This window comes from Centropristis striata, chromosome 1, assembly GCF_030273125.1.
Source record: "Centropristis striata isolate RG_2023a ecotype Rhode Island chromosome 1, C.striata_1.0, whole genome shotgun sequence".
NCBI classification, from domain to species: domain Eukaryota; kingdom Metazoa; phylum Chordata; class Actinopteri; order Perciformes; family Serranidae; genus Centropristis; species Centropristis striata.
This window is the reverse complement of record NC_081517.1, coordinates 14,187,980-14,207,146: the sequence shown is the minus strand read 5'-3', so window position 1 is coordinate 14,207,146 and position 19,167 is coordinate 14,187,980. Positions and strand designations below refer to the sequence as shown.

At 36.8% G+C, this 19,167-nt stretch overlaps 2 protein-coding genes across 4 annotated transcripts in view; one reads left to right on the top strand and one right to left on the bottom strand.

The window, feature by feature from the left end:
- atpv0e2 (ATPase H+ transporting V0 subunit e2) lies at positions 1–11,565 on the bottom strand. Its single transcript, XM_059332232.1, has 4 exons — positions 11,397–11,565; positions 9,470–9,517; positions 5,749–5,847; positions 1–3,038 (listed from the first exon to the last, which is right to left on the bottom strand). The coding sequence occupies exons 1-3, from the start codon at positions 11,498–11,500 to the stop codon at positions 5,754–5,756; spliced, it is 246 nt and encodes an 81-aa protein (XP_059188215.1). The 5' UTR covers positions 11,501–11,565; the 3' UTR covers positions 1–3,038; positions 5,749–5,753.
- Positions 11,566–16,885: 5,320 nt separating this feature from the next.
- LOC131970765 (uncharacterized) overlaps positions 16,886–19,167 on the top strand; it is a 38,396-nt gene continuing 36,114 nt past the window's right edge. For 2 of the 3 annotated variants that reach the window (XM_059332214.1, XM_059332195.1), the window contains exon 1: positions 16,912–17,096. In XM_059332214.1, the coding sequence (XP_059188197.1) occupies positions 17,051–17,096 (46 nt within the window). In that variant the 5' untranslated portion in view covers positions 16,912–17,050. Of the gene's footprint in view, positions 17,097–19,167 lie in introns of all 3 variants that reach the window. The other variant, XM_059332205.1, reaches the window with a different exon arrangement.

Below are 19,167 nucleotides of genomic sequence, written 5' to 3'. Positions count from 1 at the left end.
CTTGCTTGAGAGTCTTAAAGCTAATGTTAAAAAATATCAGAAGAAGCAGCCAGTTATGGAAGCCAAGTTATGTACATATGTACCCAAGAACAACCATAAAGTTTGGTCTGTCTGCGACTTCAATTTATGACCTGTTCCGAGTGTGTTTTAATGTTCAGACAGCTATGAAGCATTTTCCTTCATCAAACAGAATTATAGCATCTTCAGTGTGTCATTGCCACCACTCAAACCAATTTCTGACCAATCAATAGACATATATTTGACATTTTAAGGGCTCAAATAAACTTCCTATTGAACCATGCATACGCATTGACAACCTGAACGTAAATGTTCACAAACTTTCCCATGTACAACGTGTGTTACTGGAGGATTCCTCTAGAGGGAGCACCACATAAATGAAACCATGTAAAAGCTCAAATAAAACGCAGAGGTAGAGCTTCCGAACCTGCATGGTGTAATGTAAACAAACATGCCAACACTCTAGGAGGCTGATCTAATGTTAATTCTCAGATAATGGTGATGTAAAAGGTGAAAGCCACTCCATCATAGATGGTACATAAGACTTCAAATGTGTCTCTCGTTTTGCCTATGCGACAAATGGAAACCATCAAAATCATCAATATTTTAGCGCTTATTTGCATGTTGCATGTTATGGGCACGTAACGCTCCACACCACTGCGGGATAGGCAAGGCTGAAGTCATAGTTAAAAGCAAGTATATTCGAGCCCTTAGTCGACACTGCCTTCACTAGAAGAGCCAAACCAATGAATCGTGCAGACGATTTTATTGGCTGATATTGGTTGATCACAAATATATCGTATTGGTGCAAATGTTGTCTGATATGCCTGATATGAAAACTAATTTTTAGGGGTAAATCAGAAATGTTGTCATGACTTAGTTCGTCCAGCAGAGTGCGCTATGACTTACAATCCGAAGCAAACAGTACAGCAAGTCAACTCTATCGTGTCATTCAGCACAGGGGACAAGAGCTTAAAGTCACCGTAGCGTCCAACAGCTGGCGTCAAGAAAAGTAACATTTGCATAATGGAAAAGCAAACTTAAACTACTCAGTGCATTCTACCTGCACGTTATAACATAAATAAGAGTGTGGAGGTAATGTTACATGTATATATATACAATATTTCAGAATATCTTCCTTCCTAATATTGCGAATAACCACTAAAATCCAGTACCGGTTGGACTCTACTTTCAAACTAACTGGTACTTTTTTAATTGATTTAGAGCAGCCTTGACAGCAGCATCTTGGATGGGATCATTTGCTTACCAGCCAAGAAACTGCTGTTTCATGTCATGATGCCAGATGAATCAGTCCACTCGGGAAAGTGGGCGGTTTCAAAGGTCTGGACCCTGTCAAATTAAAGCACATTTACCATCCTGCTTCTCTGCCCATTGACTGGGTTTCAGCTAGCTGCTAGCTCTGCTGCAGAGAGGATGGTGCTTCAATGATCAGCTGCACTGACAGCAGTCAACAGAAATAACCACGACCTCTTGACCCGGGCGACTGACTTTTCCAGTTGGGGGTAGTGTGAACGCTCGCTGACTTGCTCCATATAGGGCAATACATTAGTACAGTACATGCTGTACATACAATTATAATGATTGGTGTTGCTCTGATTAACATTGGTCTCCAGGATTTGTAGATTCTAAGGATTCGATTTTAGGTGTTTCTTTTTGAAAACGCAATATATCAAGACTGAATTACAGAGCTCTATACACATCAAACTACAAACTGTGATCTGATATACTGGGACATTGTTGGCTTTTGATTAAATATTCAACATCAGCCAGACAGAGGAATCCACCAGTCATATGATGGCGGTTTCTAACAGATTACAGCTACTGAAAATGTCTGGAAAACGTGCAATGAATTAACATTTCTTTTGTTAAATGCACTTTTTTTCCCAGCAGGAAAACATTTCTTCTCTGCTGCCCAGCGACTGAAAAGATGTGAGGGGTCACTCTGTCTTAAAGAGCTCCTAACCCCAAAAGAATTCATTAGCTGAAGTTTAAGTGAGGAATTTGCTGTAAAGAGTGGTTATATAAAAAAAACTTGAGAGGGGATTTTTTTTGGTGGAAAGAAGATTAAACAGATTTAAAGATAGTGGATATTATCACCAGATCTATCAGCGGCTGCCAGCAAACTCAATCCCCCCCCCCCAAAAAAAACATGTCCCGACAGTACAACCTACAGTACATCTGCACACAAGCAGGCGAGGAATGGGCAGGATTTCATCAAAAGGGGTCGAGTGGAAAGGGACTGAATTGGGCGATGAGATCGCCATGGCAACGAGAACCTCCGCGGTGTAGAGCACGAGGGGAGTGTGGGAGGGAGTTTCATGCTGAAGTGGTCTAAAGTGGAGGGAATCGCTCTTCACTTTTATGGTTTTGGGAGATTCTCATGGCCGCGGTCCAAGCACTCACAGTAATGAACTCTTCACACACACTCACACTCACACACACACCATTACATCACAGATAATAACAGTTATATAACAAGACCGCGTGGACACTGAGGTAATTACAACGCACTTACATCAGTGTCCCCGGGCAAAATAAATACAAATACTTAGAAAATGCATGTTCCCTGATGGCAGCAACACAAAGCCAAAAAAATGTAAACAAACACAAAGTAAACTAAAGTACTTAAAGATTGCACATTTCAGAGAGGGGAGATTAATATCTACTCCTAACAGATGATGTAACGGTTTCACTGGAAATCATTCCTATCAGTAACAGAGAAAAACACTTAATGCTTTCCTGTGATTTGTTCCCGAATCCTGCCAAGTCACAACTCTATCTTTGTTTTAAAACCCACAACACGGGGCTTAAAACACGCTAAATTTTACATTTTAAGTACTGTACATAATTGTAAATATTTCCAAAGACTTTTCATCAATTCTACAGGTTGTGTATGTGTGTGTGTATGTGGGAATGTTTAACGGTTAATGGAGTTATGTAGAAATAAAGTCCAGCCAACCACAGGATAGGAATGATGAGAGGCATCACGTCACACCGTCCTGTAACAGAGAGAAACATAGATCTTAAAATTTCCTCAATCGCAAACTTTACTTATGAGAAGTACTATTGACTATAACAATGTAAAATAACTCACTAATCTAAGTACTGCATGATCCAAGAGCACGAGTGATTTAGAGCAAACAGGCTTTTCAAAAATCATGAAGTGCCATTTTTTGCATTTCTCTAAAAATTCACACCTAAATGCAACTTCTGTCACTGTGGACAGTTTAGTTTAGAGTTTAGACAGCTTTTTTTTCCTCCACACTGCGTTCTGAGAGAGAAAAATGGAGCGATTTCTGTACAGTACGGAGCTATGAAGCTGGTGTTAAGAAGCCGACAAAAAAGAAAATATACTAAAGGTATAATGGCTCTTTTTGTTTTCAATTATCCCTCCCATGTATCTTCTCAGTATGAGTAATTCTTGCTGCTTTGTAATTAAAATACATCAGGCAGCAGCAAAACAGCAATGAGCATTAATTAAGTCAAGACACAAATGCACAATCTGATTTTCCCTTTTTCAGGATATCAGACTTTTATCCCGACACATGATGAAAAACACATTTAAATTAAATTACATTACCTTCCGCTGTCAGCAAATGAGGTATATATTTGTTAAGTACGGCTCAATTTGAATAAATTGGCAATTAACATAACTCTCTCTGAGACGAGAGGCGCCATAATGAGAATCAGTAGGTAAATATGACGTTGTATGTTGTGATTTAGCATTCATTATATTAAACATTCTTTACTATTGGGTGGAAGTGGTATGTGTTTTGGACAATTGAGTATAATATAATTGTTAAAATGTTTAATTTGATCGATGAAGTCATGGCTACTAGGTCTAATTAGTCAGTGGGGAGAGCTGGAGAGCTGGTGGATTGGTGCTGCAACCTTTCATTTTTCACAATGAACTTCAAGCTACTGGCTTCTGGAGATTCCAATAAATCTCAGTCTGGCCATAGATAAATGTAGCCTTTTTTTATTGCCAATATTGTTTTCACATACAAGGAATTTGTTGTGGTGTACTGGTGCATATGAACAAACAAACAAAGCACTTAAATATAGATATATCAGCAGCTTAAATAGAAAATATTAAGAATAGAAAAGCAAATATAAACAGCATAAAAATATGGAATATTTTAAATGAGGGAAGGAGCTGTGTGAGCAGGAGAGTGCACGTACACAGTATTTATATTTGCATTGTGCAATAGAAGGTCAGGTGGCTCTACATACGTTAATGTAGCGTATAGAGGGTGGAGGAGATAACATATATCCGGGCCAAGACTTCCACCCCCATTGTTTACAATCCAGATTAGCAACTTTATCTGAACTTTTTGAGGGTGTGTTAAGTCCAGGAGACATACCTGCTAAACTCTATAAACAGATATCCTCATGTGAATGCAGATACATTGAAAGGAGGCTAATAAAAAGCAGCATGATGATTGATGATAGGTTTAGGCTAATGTGTTTCGGCTCTTTTGATATCCACATGGACTGTTTACCTGCATGCAACCACTCAAACTACTTATTTTATCTCAGTAGTGGTCTAAAAAATGTATTAATTATCTATTAGCTTGTTGGCTCTTGTTGCTGTGTCCGTGTGAGGCTGCAGGTAAAGACATAAGACACTGCAGTGACGTGTTTTTTGCTTTTAGTTTATTTTAAAGACCTAATACTACTTACAGTACTGTATTCAATCTTTGCAGGTTTGGAAAGTTTACCAGATGTTTTTTGTTTTATTAGAAATCTGTAGTTTATTGTAGATCCAGACAAGCAATAATAATGCCTTGACAGCAGAAACTACCAGTTTGACCGAATTGATTTACGCACTGGTGGTTATTAGTTAATATTTTGTTATGTTACATATTCATGCCTATGGGCTAAACAGCAAGATTCTCTAAAGTTAATGTAATGGTGCATAAGGTGGCTGTAGATTGTTGGCTGGGCAATAATTCAATACAATATTTTATCGTCTTTCATTGGCATCATATCGTGATTAAAACAAATATCGACATATCGTGATACAAAATTACACTGTCCAATTTGATAATAAAAAGCACTAGGCCTGGGTGATGTGTATGTAATATATCACCTTCACAATACAAAAATGCTTGTTGTTTACATTTTTCTATAATGTTTGTATCGCAATGTCGAAAACCAGCATCTGAATTGCGCTACAGCAAGGTTTATGTTATTTAGATTACGATTTACATTCTGATCCTTGCAGGTCAAACCTGGAGCGAACCGTAGATGTGCTGCTATGCTAACACTGAGTATGGAGCATACAAAAAAAGGCTTTAGTTATTTTATATAGACAATTTATTAACGGAATAACATGCTATATCATGATATATATCGTCATTGAGATATCAAATTACTTATATCGGGATAGAGGATTTTGGCCATATTGTCCAGCCCTAATGTACAATCTGAAGAGATGCTACTGGGAGGAAATTGGCTGAAGATCAAGGTAGATTATAATATAGACCGCAAAAAACACAACCCAATACAAAATATTAATAATGTAGCAATAATATATAATGTTAACACGGCATGTTTTATGCCTATTTGACTGTATTTTGTCAGTATTTAAAGCAGTCTGAGCCTATAAAACAGACACAGAGTTTACACACAGGAGTCAAACACTCCAGAGCTTGTTTAGATTAAGATCACAGGCTGTACATTTAATTCTTCTCACGATAAACTCACCTGGTTTACTCCCAGAAGTAACGCAGATACAATATAGTTGCATTCTTCAGCTGGGGGCCGAACAGAGGGTTGGTTTGGGCCAGAATGGCGACCAGCCAACTGTGTGAAGAGAGAGGAGAGAGAAGCTATAAACACTGTGATTTCTTATGTTCACACACAATGTATGATGTGTGTCCTCAAAGAAAAGTTGGGCTGCTTTACAGCCTGGATCGTGTTATTACAATGGATCAAATTACTGGAGTAACTTCCGTAACTGTAAAGATCGCAAAGCAAGATCGCACAGCACGAAAACAGCCTCGCAGCTCGAGTCCAAGGAGGCCGAGGACACGAGAGACTCATCAACTTTCAATTTTCTCTCCAACTCTTCAACTCTCAAAGCAGTAATTTAGAGATCTAAATGAATGTGAATTGTTTTATCACCCTATTAATCAATCATGATCGTCTGTTGCCTTGGAAAGCTACTAATGAGTCCAACCTGCAGGCTGACCTGGCTCTCACCACAGCGAGAAATCGTGCAGATGCTTTAAATGAAGCAGCATAAACAAACTGTTTCATGGCCTGCTCTTCTTTGGTCCCACTGGACTCTTCCAGCTCATATCCACAGTCTCTGCAACAATGCTACTATCATCAAGCATTAAAAGATGAATGTATGCTCCTTATTTATTTACAGGACTTTTAAAGGAATCGAATGATTGAATCTCACAGTATGCTCATTTGTGGAAGCTGAGCAGGCTAAATGCTAATGCTACAGACACTGTGGGTTTGACCTAACTGATTTAAGCGTTTTTCAACTGTTTCATTCTCGTTATATTAGATCTTCACGCCTCTAATGTCTTTTGTAATTTGAGTTATGCATAAGGAAGGTGTAACGATTAAGACATGTGTAATAAATCAAATTTTTGTTTGAGTTTTTGTTCTTACCAGATGAGATGCTACATGATCAATAACTAACTTATAGTTAAGGTTGAGTCCAGTATGAATATAACATATAGACCAAGGTTGCAAAATACTGGACTTTTCATTGTATGGGCTTTAAATAAAGCACAGAAACATCAACAAAGTATTAATAATGTATATATGATAAATAATGCTAACACAGCTTTCTCTAGGTCTATTTGACTATATTTTTTAATATTTAAAATAGTTTGAACATAATATGAAACACAAAGCTTATACACAAGATTAAAACAAGACAGCTCTGAAGTAACAACTGCAGGTAAAATAAATTATACCGTATGTTGGATAAGTGATCCATATAATCCACTTCTTAAGACAGTTATTGCATATATTTTTGCACAATAAATAAGTTCATCAACATTATATTTTTCTTCTCTATATCTCTGCTTCTATTCAAACTAATCCAGGTTGATCAATTTCAATTTAAACCTGGCTGACTTTAAACATTCGAGAGTTTCCTGCTGCCTGTTGGTGCAGAGAAAGATCTGGGGCTCCATCTAGTGGTGGATTGATAATATTGCATGCACATCCTTCTTGCACTTTATCTGCATAGTCATGGTTGCAAAACACATCAATAATGTGGATCTTTTTGCTTTGACTGTTTTAGGATAATTTCTCTGATAGACGGACCTCTGGGAACTATTAGCTTGTTGGTTTCTGGCTTTGTCAGAAGTAAAAGCTCAGTGTTTTGCATGCATTAATGATCTTTCTCAGCACTCTGTAATAATAAATAGCTCAGTAGATGCCCGCTTCCTTCTGCCTGGTGATACTGTTGGCAGCTGTAGTTCAGTAGACATGAAATAGTTCCTACATTAAACTGCTCACAACAAGGTCTGCAGATTATTCAAGATTTACTGCTCTTATCTATCTTTGAGCACCACAAGCCGAGAGTCATATACAGTCATGGAAAAAAATATTAGACCACCCTTGTTTCCTTCAATTTCTTGTTCATTTAAATAATAATAATAATTATTATTATTATTATTAAAAATAATAATTATAATAATACATTTTATTTATGGGTGCCTTTCATGTCACTCAAGGTCACCTTTCAAACACAGCAAAAAAATATTAGATAAAAACAAGAACACAATCAGTTACATAAAACATGCCTGGTACAACTAAAGGTACATTTGTTTGGACAAACATAATGATAACAACTAAAATAGCTCATTAGAGTTTAATTTAAGAGCTGATATCTAGACATTTCCAAAAACCATGGAAAATGTCTAGATATCAGCTCTTAAATTAAACTCTAATGAGCTATTTTAGTTGTTATCATTATATGTGTCCAAACAAATGTACCTTTAGTTGTACAGGCATTAAAATGAACAAGGAATTGAAGAAAACAATGGTCTAATATTTTTTTTCCATGACTGTCGTTCCATGATATTCAAGAGAAGGAAGACATTTCTACGGCCAATATCTCCAACACTCTGCAACTCACGTCCAAACAATCTAGATCAGAGGTTTTCAAAGTGTTAGGTGGGCCTCTCCAGGGGGGCTCCAAACTGTTTCAGTGAGCAGAATTTTAATATAGATTTTCTTTTCTACATTAGTTATGAAAATAAGATCACGAAAAACTGGAGCAAAGAAATTGGCTTTGAAAACCACTGAAGGAATGCAAAGACAAGTTGTTTTTTGGGTTTGAAGACATGCTTTATTATACTTTAAAATGTTAATTAATGTTAATGTTTAAAAAGTGTCTCTTTTGAAAATAAATAAAATATTTCTTTCAATATCGTAGATGAGCAAAAGTCCAAGATACAATACCCGTGAATTTTTATACCATTATACTGGTAAATTGCTCCAACACTACAGGTAAGTAGGAAAATATACAATTTTTTATTTTGGGGTGAATTATGCATTTACCACGACACCACCACGACAGTACCAGTCAAAAGTTTGGACCCACCTTCTCATTCAATGGCTTTTCTTTATTTCTAATATATTTTCTACATTGTAGATTATTATTGAATACGTCAAAACTATGATGGAACACATATGAATTTATGTAGTAAACAAAAAGTGTTAAACAAGAATATGTTTTATATTTTAGATTCTTCACAGTAACCTTTAACCTTTTGCCTTGATGCTCTCAAACACATTAAAACACATTGAAACTCCACAAATTAACTCTTGACAAGCTGCACCTGTTTACTGAACACCATCCGGGTGAGCAGCTCATGAATCTGACTGAGAGAATGTCAGCAGTGTGGAAAGCTGTCGTCAAAGCAAAAATCTTATTATGCAGGTGATATCCAAGAACAGGTTTCTGGACACAAAAGATGGTGCATTATTCAGTCCAATAAGAACTGCTCGCCTGGTGCATACATCAAAAAAGTTTTCCAGCTTGTGGTTTTATTTTCCTGTTATGCATCCAGCTGAATATGTGCAGTAGTGTTACTTCCTTTGGCCCGGCCATTGAGTTCAAGGAAAGTTTAACAAAGCTAAAACCTCCAGGGATCAGAAATTAATAAAACAAAGAGTCACAAGACCTTGTTTGCAGGTCAGGAGCTCTGTCTACAGTTTTGTAGATTTCTCTTTTATTTTTCTCTTGTGGTTTTATGGAGAAAATGCTTTTTTGGGGCAGCAGGGAGATTTTTTCACTACAATACCATGAGTGACCACTGGGAAAAAATGTCTGTAAGTGTGAGCAGCGTATCCATTTCTATAACACATCCATGGTGATATGAGAGCTACAGCAACATGCACACTGATAGCAGTTTCACACCAAAGAAGAGGAAGAAAAGTTTGTACTTACAACAAGTAGCAGCAGACCGCTGTGAGGATGAGACTGGTGACAATCACACTGTGAAAAAAAAACAAAGAGGAAGTTACATTAAGTCTGCTCTGTTCACACGCCCGTATACACTGGGGCAGAGAGATGGCTTCATATTAGTGTTAATCATAACTTCATGTCACATAACATCATTTAGTGCTGACATGAGTTTAAATAGCAACATTAACAAAAAGGGAAGTACAGAGTTACTCTGACCGGATTTTTTGCACACTGTGCTCATAAATACTGCAGTATTAGTTTAATCTACATGTACTAAACCTAATTTTAGGTAGCAATGCATCAAATTTTACAATGTTAGGTTGAGCAATTAGATGTGAGACAGTAATAATTTTCCTTTTGGTGAAAATTGTTGCATGGATGTGATGAAGAACCTGGATTTTGAGGGAATTCTTAGCTGCATCAGCCTAAAAATTGTATATTTGTCTGATTATTATCTATCACCAGTTTCTTGAATTACAAAAACATTTACTATATCACTATATAAAATTATGCATTTGGTGAAATATAGGATAAAACTTTATATATCATGAAAGATGTTGTTGTACAGCAGTTGTAGTACAAATTAGGAAACATTGCAAATGTATACAGTCCAAATAAAACAAAATATAAATAATAATATAGTGAATACATTATTAAGATGCAAAAACAAATGTACACCACGCCACAAACAAGTCAAGGGTCCATGACAAGACTTTAACTGGTTAACAATCAGGTGAAAATTATAAAAAATATATATACATAGCATGCAACTTATGTCTCACCCTCCTATCTTCGTCTGTTTTCAATTTAAACATAGTAAGATAAAATCATGAAAAGAGAATCTATAATCTTAGTATTATATGGGTAAAATATAACATATTTCCTACATAATAAATCACGTATAGTCAGTGTCCAGGATGGTCTCCAGAAAAAAAAGTATTTATCACTATAAAATAATGCCTAATGTAAGTAAGAGTCATAAGAGTAAGTATTTTGAATGCATGTTTCAATTTCTCCATGGTTTTCTCTTCAACTGTAGTTGACAACTGCAGAATTTTGGCCTTAATCATGTCTTATTACCAAACTCTTTTCAGGTGGCAGACTCAAAATCTTATCAAAGGGGGGTTGTGTTCTAATGTGGTTACAGGTTAAGTTAAGTCACTGAGTAGCCGATTAAGTCATAATAGGTATACTTATGTAGTGTACAGCCCCCTGTCCCAGTCATGATATCTGTGCATAAAGTTGACAGTTTGCAGTTTGGGCCTGGTGGTTGATATACACATGTTTTTGTGGATTGGCTCTCATAACAGTTCAGGTGGGTGCATATTAAAAAAAACTCTGACCTGCACATCACTATGGAGCCAGGTGAGCAGGTTCAAAAGTGGGCTCAAAAGTGCAATAAATGAAAATATTATTTTTTTTATATCCAACATGCATGCATTTTGTAGCTTGATTGCTTAGCCTGTGAACCAGTGCAATGGCTTCAGCATCACTGTTTCTCCACAAACAAGACTCAAAATATGGACTTACTCAACATTAAAGCCAAACCCCAACAAAACTATCTTCAAATATTTGACCCAAATTATGTTTTCATGCTTATTTGTTACTGAATTGACCTTTTAACCTTACTGCTGAGATGGATGGATGGATGGGAGGAAGGAGAGGATGGGAGGAAGGAGAGGATGTTGGGATGGACGCAAGATGACGCTCAGGGCCGCCATCACATGAGCAGGAGCCCCTCTCGTGTATTTATATAGATACTATGCAGTGAAGTGCGGAGTAAAGATTGATTTTAGATAATGAAAACATAGCTTAACGTTTGATTTGGTATGTTTGTATATATTATGTAAGGAAACGGTCAATAAATAGCCGTTAATTGCAGCAAATTAACGGCAGCGGGATCACCTACCCCCGGTTGGGTCCTTTCGGTACTAAAAACGGAGCAACGACGCCCACCAGCCCCCATAACGTGGTGAAGCAGATCATCGGCAGGGCGAGAGAGTGAGAAACCATGGCTCCTGTCCGCAGAAAACCGCAAATATACAAGAATTAATCTCTGTTTGTCCTCTTGGAAATAAAGCGCATCAATGGCTCCTGAGCCAGCCCGTCGCTTCCGCAATGTTCCCGCCCAGTTAAGCCAACGCGACATATGATTGGTCCAGGGTCAGGAGATAGCGGGTTATGATTGGTTTAGCCGGCTGTCCATTTGTATTACAAGGCGAGGGATTGGACGGGTATTTGTGCCAGCAGGTTGCAGGCAAGTGTATTTTTTTTTTTTTTTTTTTCATCTTCATCTCCAAAAATGACAATAAAACTATTTAAAGAGCAACTCATCCGTTTTTATCATTAGAAAATATTAAATCATTGTATCTACTATTAACCATAACATTACGTTTGTAAAGTATTTTTTCATTTGTAATTTTCTGAATTTTCACATTGATCCATGTTCTGATATCTACAAACAATACAGAAATGGGAACATTATGAAATAAATACACATAGCTGACATGGCCTACACATGCATGCATGTGGTTTCTCTTCTTTTTTTCTTCTTAAATGTGCAAAATATATCTATCCTTTACATATAGCTTGATTTATTTGTATTATCATATTGATATAGAAAAAATGAGTTAAATTGATACAGCACTGCAAGCATTGAATAAAGTATTTTAATTCATTATGCAATCTATAGTGTATGTGCAGTACATGAAAGTCTTTGACAGAAATATTACTTGATAATAAATCATTTCTGTGCAGTGGTTGCAATTGCCACATGCAGTTGGCTGGCCAAAAGGTTTAGATGCTCCAGAGCAGTCTCAATCTGCAGGACCTTATTACGATCACATCCTTTAAAAAAACTCTTGAGAGATCTGGAAGCAGACTCGTATCGCCTTTGCACTTGTTTTTTATGATGTCATGATCTTGTACTGTCCATGCCTATCTTACTATGTTGTCTGGCTTGCTTGTATTTTACTGTAGGTCCATGTTTTATTGTCTGTTCTTGTCATGATGCACTGCCTGTCTTATTGTTGTAACTTTTAACCCTGCTGCTATCTTGGCCAGGCTTCCCCTGAAAAAGAGGTCTTTGTGTTTCAGTGGGACCGACCTGGTTAAATAAAGGTTAAATCAATTTTTTTTTAAAAAGATGACATATCCTGCATTAGTGTTCACACACTACACAGTGGCACCTCCACTGTAGCGTTCATTGTGAAGTCACAGACGTAACTGCTGCCAGTTTTTCATAAAAATAGATACTCAGGTGGTAGGACACTGGAGCGATCAGTCCCTGACTCATTTCTAAACACTTTAGGTGACTGCTAATTTACTTTTTGACATGTTATGAGCTTTCATATAATGATACACCACATAGAACTGTTATTTTACTTCACTCCCACTTTGTTTCTACTCTATCTAGCAATTAACTGACAAAGCTTTCACCAACATTGTCACTGTTGTTTGGCAGATACATACAGTGCTTTTTCTTGGACCGGGCTTTATGTGGCATTAAAATGGTCTCAGCTGTGATATGAAGTATAAAAAGTCTTAACAAGTATAACATGTTTAATTGCTGATTCATGCAGGAACTCAGGAGTGCTTAATATCTCAGACTCAGTATTACGCAGGTTTAGTTTTTAATTTTACACTACATTTATCACAGATGTATTCAACACACAGCAGCTGATCTCCCGGTGCACCTCTGTTTGCATTGCACCAAACTAGATTTGGCTACAGCATGGAAAGAACAACATGCACAGGAACGACCTTTGCAGGAATGCAAACTTTGCATAGTCCATCATTCCCCCACATACAACACTTCTTGATATTACATGGGCAGTTTCAAAATAGTGTGACAGACAGTGCAGTAATACCACCCAGTGGTCAAATGTACCGTCTGCATTCCTTGTGTACTTTCCTGTAACTCATCTTATCTGTACCCACAAAAATTCAATCCATCCGAGCCAGAGACCACTGCTCTCCAGTTTTAAGTGGATCAACTTGCCAGGAAATACCAGATGGCTTACAGTCTGTTGTTCTCAGGATATTTCTCATTGCTTGGCTAGACTGGTGGATTTGTCCCTCATGGGAAAATTGAGAGAAAGTTCTGAAACAATTGTGTCTAGTTCATAAGCCTTTTAGATCAAAGAATGTTTTTGAAAAATAAATCATTATTTTTAAGTAATTATTGGAAAGTTTCTGTTTCACATTTGTTGAACTGCACGCCTGGTTGGTGGTTTGATCCCCGACCATTGCAGCCTACATGTCAAAGTATCCTTGAGCAAGATACTGAACCCCAAAATTGCTCCCGATGCTGTGTTCATCGGTGTGTGAATGAATTCCTAATGGTAGCAGGTGGCACCAGTGTGCCCTGGTAGCCTCGGCCACCAGTATGAATGTGTGTGAATGGGTGAATGAGCGTAGTGTGTAAAGCGCTTTTGATAAAAGCGCTATATAAGTGCACCCCATTTACTCCATTTACCTACACTTACTAATTAATTCCAGTAAATTGTGTACCATCTGAACACTGTCTCCATTTATCCAATAACAATTTATACCAAATGAAATCTTAGAGGCTCCTTTCTATTGTGATATTTCTGTCAAAATCACTTCCACGTACATAAAAAAACAAAAACAACTACATACTGTTAGAAATATTAAATTCTTTGAAGCCATGATTGACTCTGCTGAGACATGCAGTCAAGTGACAAATATTCACAGAAATTTAGACAGAACAGCAGGCTGTCTACACAGCGCATAGAGGAGAGGGCAGGAGGAGAGGTTGTAAAAAAGAAAATAGTTCCATACATCCATTATCTTCATCCGCTAATTCGAACTCTGGTCAAGGGTGGCTGGAGAAGATCCCATTTGACATTAGGTGGGAGGCGGGGTACCCCTTGGACAGGTCCCAGACTATCACAGAGTTGACACTCTCATTCACACCTACGGGAAACTTAGAGTCACCAATTAAACCTAAGCTGCATGTTTTTGGAAATGTGGGAGAAAGCTGGAGGTCCCAGAGAGAACCAACACTGACAGTGCAAAACACTCAATATGTAAAATATTTGGAGACCCAATTTTTTTCTCCAATATTCATGACACTTGTGGGAACTTGGAAAAGTGTTGTATATATTTAAATAAATTCCATTTTATTCATTTTTTTTTTGAGAAAATACTCATTCAGAGAATTTCAACTTGCAACATGTTCTGTTTTTATGATGTATGTTATTATAACTGTGTTATTCTGCACAAAAGACATTTTTGAGTTGTTCCCACTTATAGCCATGCTTGTTCTGATTCCATAGAGCTGCAGGACTTATAGATTTTATATATTATTTATATATTGCAGTAGAATACAAGGTCCTAATGAGCAGTGGTAGAAAAAGTATTCAGATCCTTTACTTAAGGAATAGTACTAATACCACACTGCAAAACTGCTCCGCTACAAGTAAAAGTCCTGCATTCAAAACCTACTCAAGTACAAAAGTATCAACATTAAAATGTACTTAAAGTATCAAAAGTAAAAGTACTTGTTATGCAGAATGGAGTCACTCCGATTGCTTTATATATTCTAAATATATTATTAGATTATTTGAGTTGATGCATTTATGTAAGCAGTTTTTATTTTTATTTTGTAAAGACAGGGCTCATTTTAACTACTTAATACACTGCTATGAGGTTTGATTAAAAGAAATCTCATAATTTGTTAGAATTATCTGTTATTCTGTCTCTTATTGTGTCTCTGTTGTCTGTCTTTGTGGATGGGGTTCACTATCTGATTGACATAGGTCACTATCTATGCGTGCTTAATTCACTAACTGTGTATGGAACCTCTCTCTGTGCATTTATAGATTATTTTATAGATCATGCAAGATGCTTTGCTCCAATGATCATGTGCTAATATTGTTTTTAAACTATGATTAAACGAAATACATTTACTCCATCTGCTTAAATTTTCAACTCCCTATAGAGTAAGATTCTATTATCACAAAAAGATATATTTTATGTTTTATGTTTTATGTTTGTTGCAAAATCTGTGTCTCCAATAATATCTCTGCAAGTCATATCAAGGCAGGAGTTTGTGTTTTGAAAGTTTTGTTCTTGGTCAGGTCACGGACATGGTGTGCTGAGCAGAAAGATAACTGTCTTCTGCTTGCTGACATGACGTGTCCACGTATTGAATAAACTGACAAATCATCGGATCGAGAGGATGATCCTTCTGGAGAGATCTATCTACCTACATTCTTAGAAAACTTTTGTTAGGCTATAAAACTGGGTTTTAGGGAAATTAGACTGTGTCCAGCCTTCATAAACTGACCAGCCTAATGTCATGTCAGGGACGTGTGGATTGAGAGACTCTGTAAACTGCACATTTCTTGACGTATTGTAATAAAATGAAGTTAAACTGAGAACTTGGACGTCTCCAGCTCATCATTTCCTCATCAAACGATTGGCACACAGAAATAGGTGAGGAATTTGTGTTGGAGTCAAATAATATAATTTTAAAGGTCTCCTCAATGCATTTCTCAACACATTTCATATGTTTTTCATGTTAAATCTCGACCAACAATATTTGCCTCAAAATGTAGTGGAATAGGATTATTAAGTTACTTAAAATGGAAATACACAATTAAAGTACAGGAAGCTTAAATTGTACTTGAGTAAATGTATTTAGCTACATTCCACCACTGCTAATATAATATCACCCTGTTAAAATAATCGCCTAACTCATTTTTTCAAGTTTTGCAGGAAACACAAAAAACGTCACCAAAAGTGTAACATATGACATTTATTGATCATTTCACTCAAAATCATGTCACTCTTACACACCTTAGAGTAAAGCATTACCAATATTAGTGTCAACAATAAAACACTGAAACACACTAAAACTAAACTGATAACTAAACAATCTCCCTCTAGCTCTTCTTTGCTGGCTTCTTATCTGATGCCTATGAATGTGGCAAATTGTCAAAGAAGTGATGATCTTAAAGGGGAAAAATCACATGATCTGATCAACTGAGGATGTTGGTGATTTAACCATAGGTGGCCAGCGTCATGAGGAGATGATTTAGGCAAAAAAAACAATTTTGACAAAAAATGACTTGGGCGATTATTTTAACAGTGTGACGATAATGAGTAAAATTTAAAAAGAGCAATAAAGGCCTTGAAACCCCTTGGGATTTAGAGGGTTAATTTAGAAAAGATAAACTCAATTAGGAATTATATATTGAACCTTACTCACCTAAATAATTTAACATATATAAATCACATTGAGTTGCCATTTATAAGTAATGTTGTGGTTTTATTTTGACGTCCTCCGGAAGTTAACTTGAAATTCTGCCCGTCATTGTTTTATTGTTGAAAGCGAGTAGCGGAAGTGGTGTTTGCACGGTGGTGAGTGGACAGAGGCGGAGGAGGATCAACGACGGGCGAAATTTCACATGAACCGGTAACCGCACCGGGGAGGTGTCAGCGGTAAGTGAAGACTGAAGACGTGTCGTCGTGTACGGTGTGACACTTTACATTATATTTTGAGTGTGTGCCGATGATGTTGGACGGTAAAAGCTCATGAAGTTCACCAGAGATATCTGCCGGTTCCTGGGCTTAGGAGGCGGTGAGTAGAGCTGCCAGGCAGCCGCTGGCAACTTTTGGTGTCTCGGTCAGATAAGTTAGTGCCACAGGTTGATATATGGAGTTTAGCTGTGATTAATAACCTCATCGCACAGTCTGTGCGTGCACTGATAGGACATGCTGAAATAGCGTTAATACATCGTCACACTGTTAAAATAATCGCCTAATTCATTTTTTGTCAAAATTGTTTGACAAAATTTTTTTTTGCCTAAATCATCTCCTCATGACGCCGGCCACCTATGGTAAAATCACCTACATCCTCAGTTGATCAGATCATGTGATTTTACCCCTTTAAGATAATGGCCTATGTCAAGTGTGTGACTTAAGCGGATTTTTTTAGTCAAAATAAAATGTGACTCAGGCAAATTTTTGAACATGCCTTTGTGAATTAAGCAAGATATGGTAACACTTTATTTTGAAGGTGTCTACATAAGAGTGACATGAGCGTGTCATAAACATGACATGGGTGTGTCATGAACATGTGTCATGAACATTAATGACACTTTGAAGTAACATTAATGCTCATGATACTTGTCATGTCATGTTTATGACGGGCTTGTGTGACTCTTATGTAGACACCTTCAAAGTAAAGTGTTACCATATGTTGCTTAAGTCACAAAGGCATGTTCAAAAAATTGCCTAAGTCATTTATTTCTCTTAAGTTTAATAATTTACACACAGTGTTATTACTATGCCAATAGCCATCCTTTGTTACATCCTTTTTGAGTGAAATGATCAATAAATGTCATATGTTACACTTCTGGTGAAGTTTTTTGTGTTTCCTGCAAAACTTGAAAAAACGAGTTAGAAGATTATTTTAACAGGGTGACGACATTTAACATAGGAGCCTCTAAATAACGGCAGACTAATGGCGTTAAAAACATTAGAATTTGTAAACATAACGTTTGCTAATGCTGTATTCTGCGTCCGTTTGCTAATTATTTTTTGTTGTGAACTTTTGTTAACAGCTAAAATGAATGAATGCCAATTTCATTTTGTGGCTTTTTAAATTATTATTCTTTATTTTAATAGCTTGTCTAATTATCCTAATCTTTATTTCACTTTATTTTGTTTGTATGGGACAGTGGGGCTATATTTACAGGGAAGAGAAAGCTAGCTTAGTTCTTGTTAGATATCAGACTATAAGAAAAGCAAAAGCAAACTCCAATTTGTTTGTTTTTTATATGAAGTGGTTATTACAAAGCATGCTTTGTGTAAAAGCCATTGTATAAATGTAACACACAGTACTGTACAATGGAAGGCTGATTTTTATTAATGCCCAAGTTGTATGAGTGTAGAAGTAGCATATATGTCATCAGAATTAGCTTTAGTGTTAGCTCTGAGCTCATTTGCTAAAAAAAAGAAGATTTCTGGAACTGTTTACAGTTTGTTAAAAGTTTTGTATGGATACCACATGAGTTGTATATAAACACTAAGTCATACACATGGGACTGTTAACCATCCCTACCTCCCTTCTCATATATGACATAAACCCAGTATCAGCACTATCCCCAAGCAACAGTCTTTTGCTATGCTTAACCTTAACCCAGTATAACCTTAACCTGCTGCAATGCCAACTATGACCTGACCTCAACCTTGACCTCAGTATGCCCTTACTCCAACCACGAAGAGCAGCAGTGACATACTAGAAAGGGAAACAACTTTGATACAATATTTAATTAATAGATAATTAATTCCAGTATTTTATAGCATATTAAATTCAGGTTATTGTGGTTTGCATTTTGACTATGTTCAGACTCAGCTGGCTGAGTCATAAAGTGCATGTCGGCCTAAAGTATTTCACTGGCAAATGAGCTGTTGCCACCCCACAAGAATGTACAGAAACTGGTTTGACTGCAACTGCAACTTTAAGTCTCTTATTTGGTCACATCTGATTGAAAATGACTCATCCATGTGTAGAAGGTCACATAAAAGCTGTATTGATACCTAAGCCAAATCAAAAATAACTTGACTAAACCTTGTTTTGTATACTCAAGACAGTACATCCAGAAAGTGGTCAAACTAACTATTAAGTACCACAAACACACTTTAAA

Bases quoted from the DNA above. Each gene is read 5' to 3' on its own strand.
- atpv0e2 (XM_059332232.1), bottom strand. From the start codon at position 11,500: ATGGTTTCTCACTCTCTCGCCCTGCCGATGATCTGCTTCACCACGTTA. The intron at 9,518-11,396 runs GTAGGTGATCCC...TTTTTTTCACAG, and splicing joins CCGAAAGGACCCAACCGGGG to TGTGATTGTCACCAGTCTCA. The intron at 5,848-9,469 runs GTAAGTACAAAC...CTCTTCACACAG, and splicing joins GCGGTCTGCTGCTACTTGTT to TTGGCTGGTCGCCATTCTGG.